This window comes from Ammospiza nelsoni, chromosome Z (genome assembly GCF_027579445.1).
Source record: "Ammospiza nelsoni isolate bAmmNel1 chromosome Z, bAmmNel1.pri, whole genome shotgun sequence".
NCBI lineage: Eukaryota > Metazoa > Chordata > Aves > Passeriformes > Passerellidae > Ammospiza > Ammospiza nelsoni.
This window is the reverse complement of record NC_080669.1, coordinates 54786207-54800889: the sequence shown is the minus strand read 5'-3', so window position 1 is coordinate 54800889 and position 14683 is coordinate 54786207. Positions and strand designations below refer to the sequence as shown.

The 14683-nt window shown below is 39.3% G+C and overlaps 1 protein-coding gene across 1 annotated transcript in view; it reads right to left on the bottom strand.

Annotated features, from left to right (window-relative positions):
- Positions 1–5648: 5648 nt before the first annotated feature.
- The window catches only part of LOC132086968 (chondroitin sulfate proteoglycan 4-like), a 33330-nt gene continuing 24295 nt past the window's right edge, over positions 5649–14683 (bottom strand). The window contains exons 8-10 of the mRNA XM_059492957.1: positions 12846–13018; positions 8200–8383; positions 5649–7699 (exon numbers count right to left, since the gene is read on the bottom strand). Coding sequence (XP_059348940.1) covers positions 5649–7699; positions 8200–8383; positions 12846–13018 — 2408 coding nt within the window. The remainder of the gene's footprint in view (positions 7700–8199; positions 8384–12845; positions 13019–14683) is intronic.

The following is a 14683-nucleotide window of genomic DNA, read 5'->3' as shown; positions in this document are numbered from 1 at the left end:
TTCCTCAGCACTCACTGCCAGCAAAGCAGCTTTCCAGGGGCTTTGCATGTCTCAAAACAACTTCCTACATGCCTCTCCCTAGGAGATTCAATTTCATTGATAAGTACTTCAATGTCTATACTTGTATATGAAAAGCAAGCTTTTGATTACTTATTTTTTATTCTCTCAAAAATTTTCTCACCAATGTGCTTTCATGCACCACATCTTGTACCTATGAAAGATAAAGTGTATGAGTTGGAGCAAATCACTCCACCACGTGTGATCAGTCACACGTTTTACATTGCATAAATTTATTCAGATCTATTGCCTGTGCTCTTGCAAGGAGTTTTGACGCTCCCATCCCAATTCTCAATCTGCTCCTCCTTTGTTTTTCGCCAACAAATTTATGTGAAGCAATGCCCCTCTCACTGTGAAGCCATGCAAATGCTTCACAGCTAAAACCTCAAACTGCAAAGAACTTCACGTCTAGCAGTGCCTACCAGCATGTACAAAGCATTCCCACAGAAACAACCAAGCAGGAAGACTGGAAATGAGGAAATGATCATGTACAAAGCATTCCCACAGAAACAACCAAGCAGGAAGACTGGAAATGAGGAAATGATCATGTACAGCAAGCATTTCACCATGCAGAATCTCCCTACAAATAGATGTGAAAATATAGATTTCACCAGTTGCAATGAAAGAACATTTTGTTCTGGGACTGAGTTTGGGATATGCAAGCTCTGGCAGGAATTACTTAGCTTGAAATGAGTGAAGATAAATTAATACAGTTTCCATTGAATATGCCAGGACAATTATTTTCAGCCTGTATAAAAATATTCACAGAATGTATTTCAACATAGCATCACAAGGACTGACTCGAAAAAAGTGGTGCAAAGCAGATTGGAGGCCACGTAAGTAGACTCTCGGCTGAATTTGGAATTGCAGAAGGTAGCAAAGGCTACTGCAGCAGAAGTTGTACCTGGCACTCATCCATATGTAAATAAAAGGAGAATGTAAAGGGTTTATGACCATTTCTGTCCTATTTTCTCTTCTTTCCATACCAGTATTTTCTGAGGTGTAGGAGGGGGACACAGTAATCTGTCACTACTGCGGACAGATTTCTGTGCACAGGGCACTAATGCATGGTGTACAGAGAGCTGCTCCCCAGAGCCACCAGCATTTCTGATGTCTCAAGAGGAAGTTCCTTACCTCAGTTTACAAGAACAACTGCAAACCAGCTAAGTTCTGATTGAGAAAAAGAATGCGGTTCAACAGTGCATTTGGAGCAAGGCTGGAGTGAGGGGGTACTTTCAATCAAGATGAAAATCAAAGAAGAAACAGCATTAATGTATTAACATTAATGTATTTAAGAACCTGATATTTTAAAATCAGATGCAGTTAAATAACAGAAAATCTTTCTGAAATAAACCCAGGGCAGTCCTGTTAGAACAAGTTCAAATCAATGTATTTATTTTGATGTTACATTCCTGCCAGTGCTGGACATGGCCAGGTTAGGTGCACAGTGAGAAGTGTCTCCTTTTCCAGCCACACACACTGAGAGGCACTGGGTACAGCACAGCGCACATATGTGCAATTTTAAAAATACAACACTAGAAAACTCAGAAGAACGCTGTTACTGGCAATGGGATTCTCTTCTGTCTCTGCACTTCAGAGGTCTTTATAAAAAGCGCAATTATAAGCATGGATTATAAACAAAAAGTTTATTGATTTAATATATGTTTTCAAGGCACTTTCATGTTGCAGTTTATAACTCCATTAGGTAAAAAGGGGAATCCTTCAGAAACCCCATCTCCACTAAAAAACCCACACAATTTCAAGGGCAAGGGAAACAACCAAAATATTCAACCCAGATTCTGACCAGAAAATACGTGTGTTCCTAGAATCTCAAAAGGATCCATAACCACAAAATGGGGTAGGTTTTTTTTGTATTTTTTAGATTGACTGTAGTTTAGGAAACCCAGTATAGGATTCATCCCAGCAAGTTTTTACCATCTCAAACCTAGACTAGCTAAGCCAGAGCAAATTTATCTATATTACATATCCATATATGAACAAGATAAACCATCCTCTGCCAAAGACTATTCTGCACTGTCCACAGGGAAAGTGTAACATAATCAGAGTTCTTAATTTTGGGATTTTTTTACCTAGGATTCAGGATGGGATTTTAAAGCTAAATTCTTATGCAGTTATCAGTTACAATATTGTCTCTGCATTTTGCATTAAACCAAGTAATCATTGATTAACAATAAACTTATATTCATAAAAAGTTTTCATCAGAACATTCCATATTATGGCAGGCACTTTGGCACAGTTGTCTCACAGCAGCAAAAACTGAGGAAGAAAACTGAATGCAGGCACACTTCCCTGATTAATTAGGTATTTAGGCTGATTTTAACTGTAAAAACAAAAGCAAAGCTGAAAAAAAAAACCTCAATGCTTTAAAAATTGAGCAAAATGCACAAGATATAATCCCATAATGGCTAATCTACTGGAAATTAACATCTCTTGTCAACCAAAACCATTTTGGAAACAGAGCAAGATTTCAGCCCCTTATGCTAAAGCCAAAAGAGCCAGCACAAATTCCACCACCTTTTTTGATGTTCTTATATAGTGCTTTTCTCTCCTACCATGCAAATGCTCGAACTCAAGAATGCCCATTGAATTGCAGAGTTATAACTGAATGACATTTTTTTTGATTATTATGTTACAGTCTCACTTTTTACATCACCAGCACTACATCAGCCTTATGTTCCATCTCCACCACACACTGAACACAACAAATTAAGGCACAGCTGTCTTTACACTGATACACTTATCAAAATCTCATAAAGTACACATTTAATTTCTGTATATTTGTTCACCCTGTCACAAGCTGACAGTGTGGATTTTGTCACCAGACTTCAGGAGTTTTCTGCAGTGCACTATTCTGGTATCAAAGTGTAGGTGCACTGCTTGAAAGGATTTGGAGCATGAGCTCTCTACAACTTCCTGAAGGGTGGCTGTGGTGAGCTGGGGGTCGGCCTCTTTCTCCGGGCGACAACAGATAGAACAAGAGGACACAGTCTCAAGCTGCGTCAAGCGAGATGTAAGTTAGAATTAAGAAGGAAATATTTCACAGAAAGAGTGGTCAGATACTGGAATCATTTACCCAGTGAGGTGGTGGAGTCATCATCCCTTGAAGAATTCAAAAAAAGACTGAATGTGGCACTTGCTGCCATGATCTAGTTGAACAGTTAGAACATCGCTGGACTTGATGATCTTATAGGTCTCTTCCAGTCTTGAACTTCTGTGATTCTGTGATTCTGTGATTCTGTGTTTTGCTCTTGACAGGAAGGTCCCAGAGCTAGAAAAATGCGAAGCAGGCTTCTTCACGGGTTACAAAAGTGCTGAGATTAAAGCTCTTTAGTCCTCTTTGGAGTGTGTCCTGGAGAAAGTGTAAAGGGATCAGGTTGCTGCTACTGTCTAGAAGGCATTGGAGGCAGGCTGCACCTGACAGCTGGGATCTGGAGGAAGTTGGTGTCTGCTCAGTGTTGGTAGAAGGGGTCCCAGGAAATTGCAAGAGACATACAGCTGTACCTCCACAGAGGGTGCAGGGGTGTCCCTGTGGTGGTTGGCAACACCACCTCTGGCTGAGAGCTGCTCAGAACAGTCCCAGAGACCTCCTCTGGGAAAGCAGAAAAGGTCCACCACACAGATCTACAGTGAGATACAGCTGCGACACCAAACACCCACAGCCCTTCACACTGATCACAGGCTTGAACTCCACACTGGCATCAGGGAAGACAGAGTAATGACAAATGTTAAAAACTGTGTAACAAGGTTCTAATACATTTAGTTTCAGCTTATGAAGGGTTCATACCTTTAGTCTCAAGTACTCTAATAACTTGATCAGCTGAAGACATGGCTTGTATACTTTCTACTGACATGGACTACTCTTCTTGGAGCAGCCTCTAAAAATGCACCACAATCATGTCTGCCCATGGCAGAGGTGAGAGAGGTGAGGACTACCCCCACTGCTCCTGTGCTCAGCTCCCAGAACACAGCAGTAAGCACACTTTACATCTGGCCCACCTTGTGGGTGAAATTTCCCATAACTAGAATCTATAAATGACAGAAACACTTAATCATCAAAATTTTAAGCAGCATCTAAAACAAAGTAGTATGAGATGAACAGCACCAAGGATCTTGAGGTCAGCAAATCCATTCTATAAAAGTGAAAACGGTATATAAAATTAGGCCTAAATAAAAATTATAGTCCAGTGTTTGCTGACTGGGTGCAGTGCTGAGACTGCTGAGAACAGAGTTTTTACAAAGACGCTGGATGGAACCCGTAGCAATTTAAAGGTGAAAAGTAGATGAGAAGTTCATAAGAGATTGTTAATAAGAGACTGGTTATTATCACAGTGCCATTCCCTTGAAGTCAGTTCATTCTTTGTAGTCAACAAAAATTATACTATTTTTTCTCAGTGGAAATAAAATTGGGCCTTAACTAGAGACTGCACATCACTACTGAGCTTGGATTTTCAAAAAGAGTGAAATATTCCCTTTGCACAGAAATTATTGCACATTTTATCACCAGAGCAAAGCTGGAGTACACAGTACTTGGTAGCAGTGCATAAGGCATATTTGTTCAGTGTTCTGGAACATGAGGGGTAAACTGTGAAACTTCCAAAGAGGATACATGCTACCTTGCAGGATTGCTTCTGTCAATAGCTTCAGGAACATGACAGTATGCAGCCCAGGCTTGATTCTACTGCCACCTGCTTGAGTACATAGATTCCAGAGAAGGTTGTGTTTGCTTCACTGGAAGCAGAATTTACCCCTTTCTCAGGAGCAGGAAATTTTATGCACATCCAGATATAATCTAAGCCTAAAGGTAATTGAGCAGACAGGCTGACTGACAGATACTCAATCTTTGCCACATGTGGCGTAGAGTTAAAGGATATATTTTAGCAGTTTTCAGACACTAAAGTTCAGTACCAAATCAGGAAAAAATAAACCAAAACAAAACCCAACAATATCTCACAGTATTCCACCAGAATCCTTATTCACTGCTGTACTGTTGTTGCTGAATTGAATTCTGGATATCAAGTTTAGTGACCTGTCAAAATATGCAGTTTTGTTTCTTTACTACTGACCTCTGAACAGCCTTCAGGTTAAAATTACTGAAATTATTGAAATTAGCATCATGGAAAAACTACTTATTGAAACAATTTGAAGTTCTTCAAAGAGAAGTAGTGATTCAGAAGGAATAAAAGACCTTTATAGCAAAATCAGTTAAAGAAAAGCCCAACAATTCAATAAAAATACATAATCCATGACAGAACATTCCATTTTACCTTTCATGGGAAATAAAAAATACTGCATACATGGGGTGCACTCAAAATCCACAAGGCCAAATTCCCCATTAAATTAAGTGAGAATTTTGCTGACATACCAACTGCAAATCTTCTGTCATGGCCACTGTAATCAGTATGATTTTTGTTATTATTATTTCACAGGTTCACAGGTATTTAGATTTCATCTAACACACAGTGTATCATTTAACCTATAATAAATGAGTGTAATAAAGAGCAAATTATATGTCAACAATATATATTCACTTTTCCATATGACATCAATTAGCATGACCAAACCTGGTCTAACTATACCCAGTACTGATTGTGCTTCAAAGCTGGGTTTGTTTTTCGACAACATTGGATCATTTCAGGATCAAGATTTAAAAAACTGTTTTTCAGATACCTTTCTGTAGTTGGAGAAGCCACTGTAGGAAGCAGCTGCTCATGTTTTACTGCCACAAATGTAGAGGCTGTACTCCTCTCAGCCCCCTTCAGAAGAGGAGTCACTGTGACAGAGGGCACAGTCAAACTCCGTTCCAGACATCGATCTGCACTACTGAGGATTGCATCTGTTTGACTTTTGACTACAGGTTTTGTCTTATCTTTCTTCTGACACATTAACAAAATGCACACAGAACTAACAGCAATAATGAGTAGGACAGACACCAGGACAAGGGGGATAATAATATACCAAGGGCTGCTTTCACCTGCCTGCTCTCTGTGACTCCTGGCATTAACCTGGTTTGTCATCTTCAACTCCACAGATGCACTTGTTCCCATGGCCTGATTTAGCAATGGACCTTCCTCATGTAGGTTTCCCCAATGATTCTGCCCTGGCCACATGGTTGGTTCAGTCCTCTGTGGTGCTATTGCAGGGTCTTCATTCTGTGAGGAGACTACTGCCTCATCCTTTGAGGTAGAGTGAGCCTTGAAAGTGGTCATGCTGGTTAGAAAAAGCACTTCTGTTGTAAAACCCTGCACAAGTGGAGGACTGTGTGGCACAATGGAATACTGAAAACAGCCAACAGCAGGCTGTACAGCATCTGCCCTGAGTATAAATGTAAATGAGTCATTCAACAGATTGATGCCCGTCATATTTGTGTCTATGTCTAGAAGCAAAACACCACTATCAATGTCAGCCTGGGTGAACGTCTGAATATCCTCAAACACTGCATCATTCACAAATCTTTTCTTAGCAATCCTCCCATGAGAGGGGGGCACCATCACTTCAAATCTAGGATTGCTGTTTGTCAAATTGGCTAGCTCAGAAGCATCCAGGTCACTGCTTCCAAATTTATAAGCTGCTTGATTTGAAATCTGCAGATCAGATACAATTTGTACTAAAGGCTTCACTGTGATGTTCAGCACTTGTCCTGTTAGATTGCCTTCTGCAGTAAAAAGCATAAACTCCAGTACATCACTGGAAGCAGTAAGATTTGTCAGGTGATAAGAGAGCCTTCCTGAGTACAAATCTGCCTGCTCAAATTTAGTAACCTGCTCATTTCCAATCATGAGGTGCCCATATTTGAGTGGCTGAGTTATTTCATATATAATTTTAGTGCTTTTTCCATTTGTGACAGCTGAAAGCTGCACGTCAGTAATAGTGACTGATGTCTGGCCCTGTGGCAGTGCAACATTGGTAAGGTTGACAAGGACGAGAGCGATTGGTACGACTTCAATACTGAACAGTTTGTATAAAGGGCGATGTTTACCATCAGTCACACTGAAATAAAACACCCCAGAAGACGAACTTCCATCCTGTACAAACCACACTTTACCACTGTCAACATCAGCTTGTGTGAAATCTTTTATAGAGACACTGAGATTGCTTTTCATTGCTAAGTAACCATTATTGGGGTTGCTAACAATGGTGTATTTCAGCTCAGCTGGAGCATTATCTAAGTCTTCAACTTTCAGATTCTCTGCCCCCAGCACTGACACATCTCCCTGCAGGACTTTCAAGTGCAGTCTTTTAGTCTTCAGTTCTGGAGATTGGTCATTCACTGGGAAAACAGTGATATTAAACATCTCTTCTACAACTTCACTATGGGGCTTTGTAGCAGGCTTGCTCTTCAGGTTCAACCAAACAGCAAAAGTGAAATTGTCATATAAAGATTCAGAATTATCATGTACGTACATAATTCCAAATTTGTCCAGTGCATATTGGGAGAAGTTAGGCTTTTCTTTGGTAACGTTTCGTTCTCCAACAACAATCATGCCATGTTGGGGTAAAGACACAACCTGATACCAGACTTCATACATGGAGCGGTGTACATCGGGTAGCTTAATCAATAGGTTTGAAGCATCTAGATTTGTTTTGTTGATTACTACTCTACCTCCTTCCTGGACTATGGCACCTGGCAGAAATGAAAAGAGAATCTTATAAACTGAACATTTTATAGTTGCACTATTTCAGAAACTACATATTAAACACTGATGATGCTCAAAAATTTCTATCCTTTGTGGTATCCTTGATTTCCATGTCATGGCTAAAAATATATTACCACTACTTGTAAAGTACAATCAGATATGAAAGACAATATTTTTGACTGATGCATACACTAAGATTAAAGAAATACAAGTATCTCAAAGCTTCTGATAGTGTTTTCCACCTACCATTACAGAAAACAAAATATCTTCTACAGCAGTAGGAAGCATCAAACCTATGTATCTATATCATTTCTAAAGGTGCAGTGAACGCAGCACTCCAAGCTACTACCCTGCAGTACTTTCTGTTTCAGAAGTATTCTGGTCACTGCTTACTGAAGAGAAAGAAATTTTTGATTTTCCTCCATTCTTCAATGGACCTCTGACAGATCCAAAACAATTCTGAGCCAAAACAGTGAAGCATTTTTACCTGTATTTGCTAGAAGATGACTATTCTGATCATGCCTGTCAATTTCATATGAAATGACAACATGGAACCTCTGGATATCCAGAGCAGATGGTGGAGAGGATACAGTAAATGTAAAGAAATCTTCTGCACTCCAGGCAGCTGACTCAGCATGTAAGTGTTCATACATGATCACACCTTCATCAACCTGTTCCAGGTAAAAAGTAGACATATGTGTAAGAGCAAGGTAATTATAAGCAGAATAGCGTTAAGGACAGAAAAAGTATCTTGAGAACATTGTTCAAAAAGACCTTTGTACCTTAGTCCATGCACAGAGTTTACAGAATCATAGAATTGTTTAGGTTGCAAAAGAGCTGAAAGATCAAACCCAACTGTTAATCCAGAACTGCAAAATCCACCACTAAATCATGTCCCAAGTTCCATGTCTTTTAAAATATCCAGTTGGTGATTCAACCACTTTTCTGGGCAGTCAATACTCAACTGTGTTTCACATTAAGAAAGGTGAATACTGGGTTCAATACTCAGCTGTGTTTCACATGAAGAAAGGTGTCCTGCTATTCCATTTAAACCTCCCCTGGCACAGACTGTGGCCATGTCCTCTCATCCTAATACTTGTTACTTGGGCTGACTGAGGCCAACTCCCACCTGGCCACAGCCTCCTTTCAGGCAGCTGTAGAGAGTGATAAGGTCCCCCCTGAGCCTCCTTTTCTCCAGGACAAACACCCCCAGCTCCCTCAGCTGCTCCTCACAGCACTTGTGCCCCAGACCCTGCCCCAGCTCCATTGCCCTTCTCTGGGCTCTCTCCAGCCCCTCAGGGCCTTTCCTGCAGTGAGGGCCCAGCCCTGGACACAGCACTGGAGGTGTGGCCTCAGCAGGGCCCAGCACAGGGGGACAATCCCTGCCCTGGCCCTGCTGGCCACAGCATTGCTGATCCAGGCCAGGATGCCATTGGCCTTCTTGGCCCCCTGGGCACAGCCTGGCTCATGTCCAGCTGCTGTCACCAGCACCCCCAGGTCCTTTCCAGCCACTCTGCCCCAGCCTGTGGAGCTGCCTGGGGTTGTTGTGACCCAAGGGCAGGACCCGGTACTGGGCCTTGTTGAACCTCACACCACTGGCCTCAGCCCATCAATCCAGCTTGTATGTACACTGAGATTATCCCGCATTTCGCTTTCTCTTAAGATGGACTCTGTGTTGCCAGATAAACACATGAAAGTAATGAAATGTTACTGGGCATGAATTTTTAGTAAAAGCCTTACATGAAGAGCAAAGAGATACATAACACTGAGAAACTGCCTCAAACTAGTAATGGTGATCATGTGCTCAGATGGACTGTATTTTTAGTAAATTAAAGTATCAAAGTCTTGGGTTTTCTTCGCAAAGACACTAGCAGGGCTGGATTATTTGTCCTGAAAAAGAATATGAAAGGCTGAAGGCTGAAGAAGGACTTTGATGTAGTTATTTCCTTCAAATGGCAAAAGACACTTGGTAAGAGACTAAGAAAACCTGAAGGAAGTGCGATGACCACTGATAGTTACTCTCACTTACAAGCAAAAAGGTGATGGAACTACACAGTGGAAAATTTCTACATCACAGCAAGACAGGGATTCCTAAAAGATGAGAAGGAATCTGGTTTGTCCTCTCCCTGCCTGCACTGACCTTGCAGATTGTCACACTCAAGGAATCTAATCAGTCCACTGTAAGTAATCAAGCTTCTAAGTATTGCAAGATACTGCAGTACGTCTCCAGAGAAACAAATGCACATGTAAGATAAAACCATTTTATCTCTTTAGACCCCAAAGCAAAAGGCAGCATTTTCAGATTATTTCTCACCAGCTGGAACTATACCTGAATTTTATGATCAATACTATAGTACATTGGAACTGTGATAGAATTCCTAATGATAGCAAGACTAGACTACTTATTGAATCTTATCCAGTAGATTCAGCATCTGGTCTGCTTGATAATTCATTCACTGCCCTGGAGAAATGACAGCTACACCCATTAAATCCTCGGCAAGTTCCCAGGCAACCGCTGACCAGACCTGCACATGTTAGTTTGTAACTGCCTGAGAGATTCCTGTCTGAGATGGTGCTGGTTTTAAATTTACTATTTTAACATAGTCCTCACACCCTGCAAACATCTTAAAGGGACTCATTAGTACACATTTCTATCATACATGCTTGAAAGATGTGAAAAAAGAAACCAAAACCCCCCTGGTGTTATCAGAGATGAAGTTTAAAAGTATAGAATCTGAGGTGTAAATACAGCAAGATTGAATCCTGAAATTACTGCCACAGCCCCCACTGAGATCACTAGGCAAACTGACCTTTCAAGGTCAGTTTTCTCAGCAGCCTCAAAAACATCCCAATTTTTCTCTAAAAAATTTAGACTAATGTGATTAAATCCTTTATGTTCATCTCCAGGTTTCTGCTTTCTCTATACTGATTTAATACTTAATGGCTATTATAGGAAAAACAAAAAAAAAAAAAATAGCAGAAGAGTATGTTACCTCAGGGTAACTTTCCAAAAACCTTTTCAGGACTTCAAGCTGAGGACAGCAAATTTTTGTAACAAATACAGGACAATACAAATCCTTTAAATTCAGCAGTGTTTATTATCCGTCTTAATTGGCTGGTTGTTTTGCAGTTTTTTGACTGCAAATCCATTCTAATGTCTGTCTAAGAACTGAATGCAATTGGTGAGGATTTCTGTGTTTACCTCTGCAATGACTCGATATAATGAAGAAGCTGTGGTCTAAGATATCACAGAAAGTACTGCAGAGAAAAACAAAACTCAAACATTATGTTGAAAAACTCCTGAGTTACTCAAGAGTGTTTAATGTGCAAAAAATTTTTTTATATTAGCTGAACAACATCTGTTCAAGAAAAATGCCTTGGAATGCAATAGTAATTTCTGTTTCTTTTTGCTGTTTTTTTTCCCCTTTGGCAACAAAGCAATAAACCACAGCGAATACAGAAGAGTTCAGCACCCCAGCAAAAGGAGTAACTACTTTTCCAAAGTGAAATTTCAAGTTCCTCAACACAGAATTAAGTCAATGAATACCCACAGACCTACACTAATGCAAAATGTTTTTCAATTCAAATCAGTTTTTCAAGCTTATTACCAAACAGAAACTAAATGCTTTAGTCTCCATTACATGGACAATGTACAATGTTTGTAACATAAATGCCATTTTCTTCACTCATATTTAACTCCCTGTGATTACAACACACTGAACTGAAAGCTTATTTAGGATCCCTTTCTCTCTCTTACATCTCACCCTCTACCAGAATAAACAGCAATCTTGTTTGGATACTTGAATTCCACCTGCAACAAGTCATTCAGCTCTACTTTTTTGAAATTAAAATGGCCAATAGAAATATCTCCAACAGACAAGAAAAGCATACATATTATTTGAGCCCAAAACCTTTCACACTTTACAAAGTTAAAAGGAAAGTTAGCTATAAATTACTAAAAACTAAAGCTACAGAGAATAAGCGACATGAAAGCTACAGAGAATAAGTGACATGTTATGACATGGTACTGTCCAATAAACACACATAATGGTCACATCCACAGGCAAAAGGAGTGACACTTCAAAACCTTAGCTGAAATATTTTCTGTCTAACATGCTTAATTGTTTCATTTAATACTCAAAAAAATCACATATTTTGGGATCAGAAGGGTAAAGTGTGATTATACAGTTGCTTTCATCAAACAAGACAAAACTCAGCAACTTCTGAAACAAGACCAATGGCATAACGGGATTACAAAATATTTTTCATGAAAACCATTCTTGATTTATAAAGTTCAGGTGGAGACCCATTCTACAACCATCCTTGGTCAGGTTGTTTCAAAGCCTGATGACAACAAATAAAAATGTTGTCCTTTTTCCAGGTTTTACTGCCCAAGTTCAAATTCTGACCAATAGATTATCTTATTCCTTCATATACTCAATCAAATAGCATTTTAAATCTGCAAAAATACATTTTTCCATGAGCAAAGTCAGAAGATTGACCCTCTTTTATCCCACTCCCTTTAATTTTCTGAGAATAGCTTAATGTATGCTAAAGATAGTTATATTCGAATTCTGCACACAGACAAGTAATTCCTTTTGCAGAAGAATTTTTCCATCGAGTTACATAAGCTGCCACGTTTTAGTAATTCAGTAAGAGAGCCTGTATCACAGTTAAGATACTTCACACATTTAGTACCACAGCCAATACAGTCAATAAAAGTCATCTTGGGGACAGCCATGAGGACTTTGTACAGCTGAAACAGATCTGATACTTGGACTTTTCATAGAGAAAAAGGCTGCTTCTTCTGCCAAAAACTAAAAGCTTCCAACCTCTGACTGCTGGTTAATGGCACCAGAACAGCTCTTCTTGACAAACAGTCTTACAAGCAAAACAGTGGGAATTGCCAAGACCCTGCTAGTATCCAAGCAGAAGGGAACAAAGGTTCCTCTTGTGTTCATTACTAGACGCCAGATATTTAATGACATAGCAAATCTTGGTGATTGCACTGATGGGTCACATATGCCTGGTTACTTAACAGATATAAATGGATCACACAAAGAATGAGCAACTGAGATGCTCTCTGTAGTAACAATCTACTCCTCAACTAGCTGTTAGAAATTAAATGCTTACCATAGACTGTGTAAAACTGAAGATTTCCTGAGTGGTATCATCAGAATCTACTCTAATCAGCCTTCCAAGTTTTGGGGAAGTTACGATCACAAAAGTTATAGTTCTGTTTCCTGCACTGGTCACATCATTGGTTACAGCTTTCAGATCATGCTGTGAAATAGGTTTCCTGGAACCTAAAAAATGTGAAGTATAGGAACAAGATTTACAACAGATTTTTTTTTTTCCAAAAGTCTAAGTTTTGCATGCACAACTCACACTCTCACCCAGGTATTCTACGTACCATTTTAATAGCATTTTATAAGATCAGCAGGGTTACTCTTTTTCTAGATACCTTCTGGTTAAAACTCTTCAACAGCTTTTTCAATTAAAAAGCCTATCACAGTAGGATGTACCCACATTATAAAAATACAGTTTTCTTCAGCACATGTAATCGCTAAATACTGGCTTCTGCAAAAACTACCTGAAGTATAGATCAGAGCACGTATAAGAAGTTCTGTTTCTATATCACATGTCTAGAACCAAATTCAAACTCCAATGTTTTTGGTATTCCCAGTTGCCACAGAAGACATAGGTGATTTGACTCAGAGAAGACTCAAAACGACAAAGTTTCTAATGAACACATAAACCAAAATCAATTATTAACAAAAGTACACTTTATCAATATGAAATAGGATTTTCATTAATAAAATTAAAACATAAGTACTGAATTAAACAAACTAGGAAGAACACCATGTAACAGAAGTAACAGCCTGAACTGAAATAATGCATTGTTTATTAAGATAGATGGAAACTGAGTGGTAACAAAATTCTTTTAGTACATAGCATAACGCTAACCTTACTAAGGTTACTACCTTCTGTCCTAAAGATTATAAAGAGCTTTCTGGAATTAGTCAAAGCAAGACAATTTTTGACACAGCTGGGGCAATAATTTCCTAGCTAGTAATTTCCTAAAATAAAAAAAAAATTGGCTTCTTTTTAATGCAGTTTCAAGGTACACAGTCGGCAAACTAAAATTTAAGCTCAATGACCATTTTAGAGGAGCAAGATTCCCATCGTCCTATTCCCCCTGTATACCCACTTCTGCCTCCATTTTCACATTTTATCTTCTCCTTGAGCAACAAGGTTTATAGGTTTCAATACCTAATTTCAAAGACTATATGGTATTAAATATACTTGAAATCTGAATTATCAATCTATCTCTTACAAGAATAACACAAACATGTATTATATACATATATGTGCCATAATATTCAGAAGGAAAAAACATTGCAAGGACAGTGAAGAATAGGGATGCTTTTAAAGCCATTATTAATACCAGGAGCCTGATTGTTCACATCTGCTTGTGCTCCAGTTCAAATAACAACTGCTTTGAAACAGAGCTGTTATAAGATCTTCTGTCTCTCCCTGTTTTCCCATTTTTACCTTCCCATTCTGTGTGCCCACTGTTTTGAAAAGTGAAGGAGTCTCTCCGGTTGAGAAAAATTCTCCCAGACAATATTTAATTCAAGAAGTCTTCCTCCTCTACCTCTCCCTTCTTTTCCTTTTTTTCCCTGTGACAGGAAGGGAGGGAACCATGACCTTTTGCATACAGCAGATGTGGCCAAGAATGTACAACTTAGCACAGCAGTTAATCAGACCACGTAAACGTGCAAACACAGTTATTTGCATAACTTGCTAGTTATGCAAATCAGGCCTTATTGCCTTAACAGACTAACTCTAAAACATGGTCACAGCATAGTGATGATGACCAGCATCTGAGCTGTGATGCTAAAAATCTGTCAGAGTGCAAAGTTCAAACCATCTGTCATCTGCTGCAATTTTTCTTGACCATACCAGGG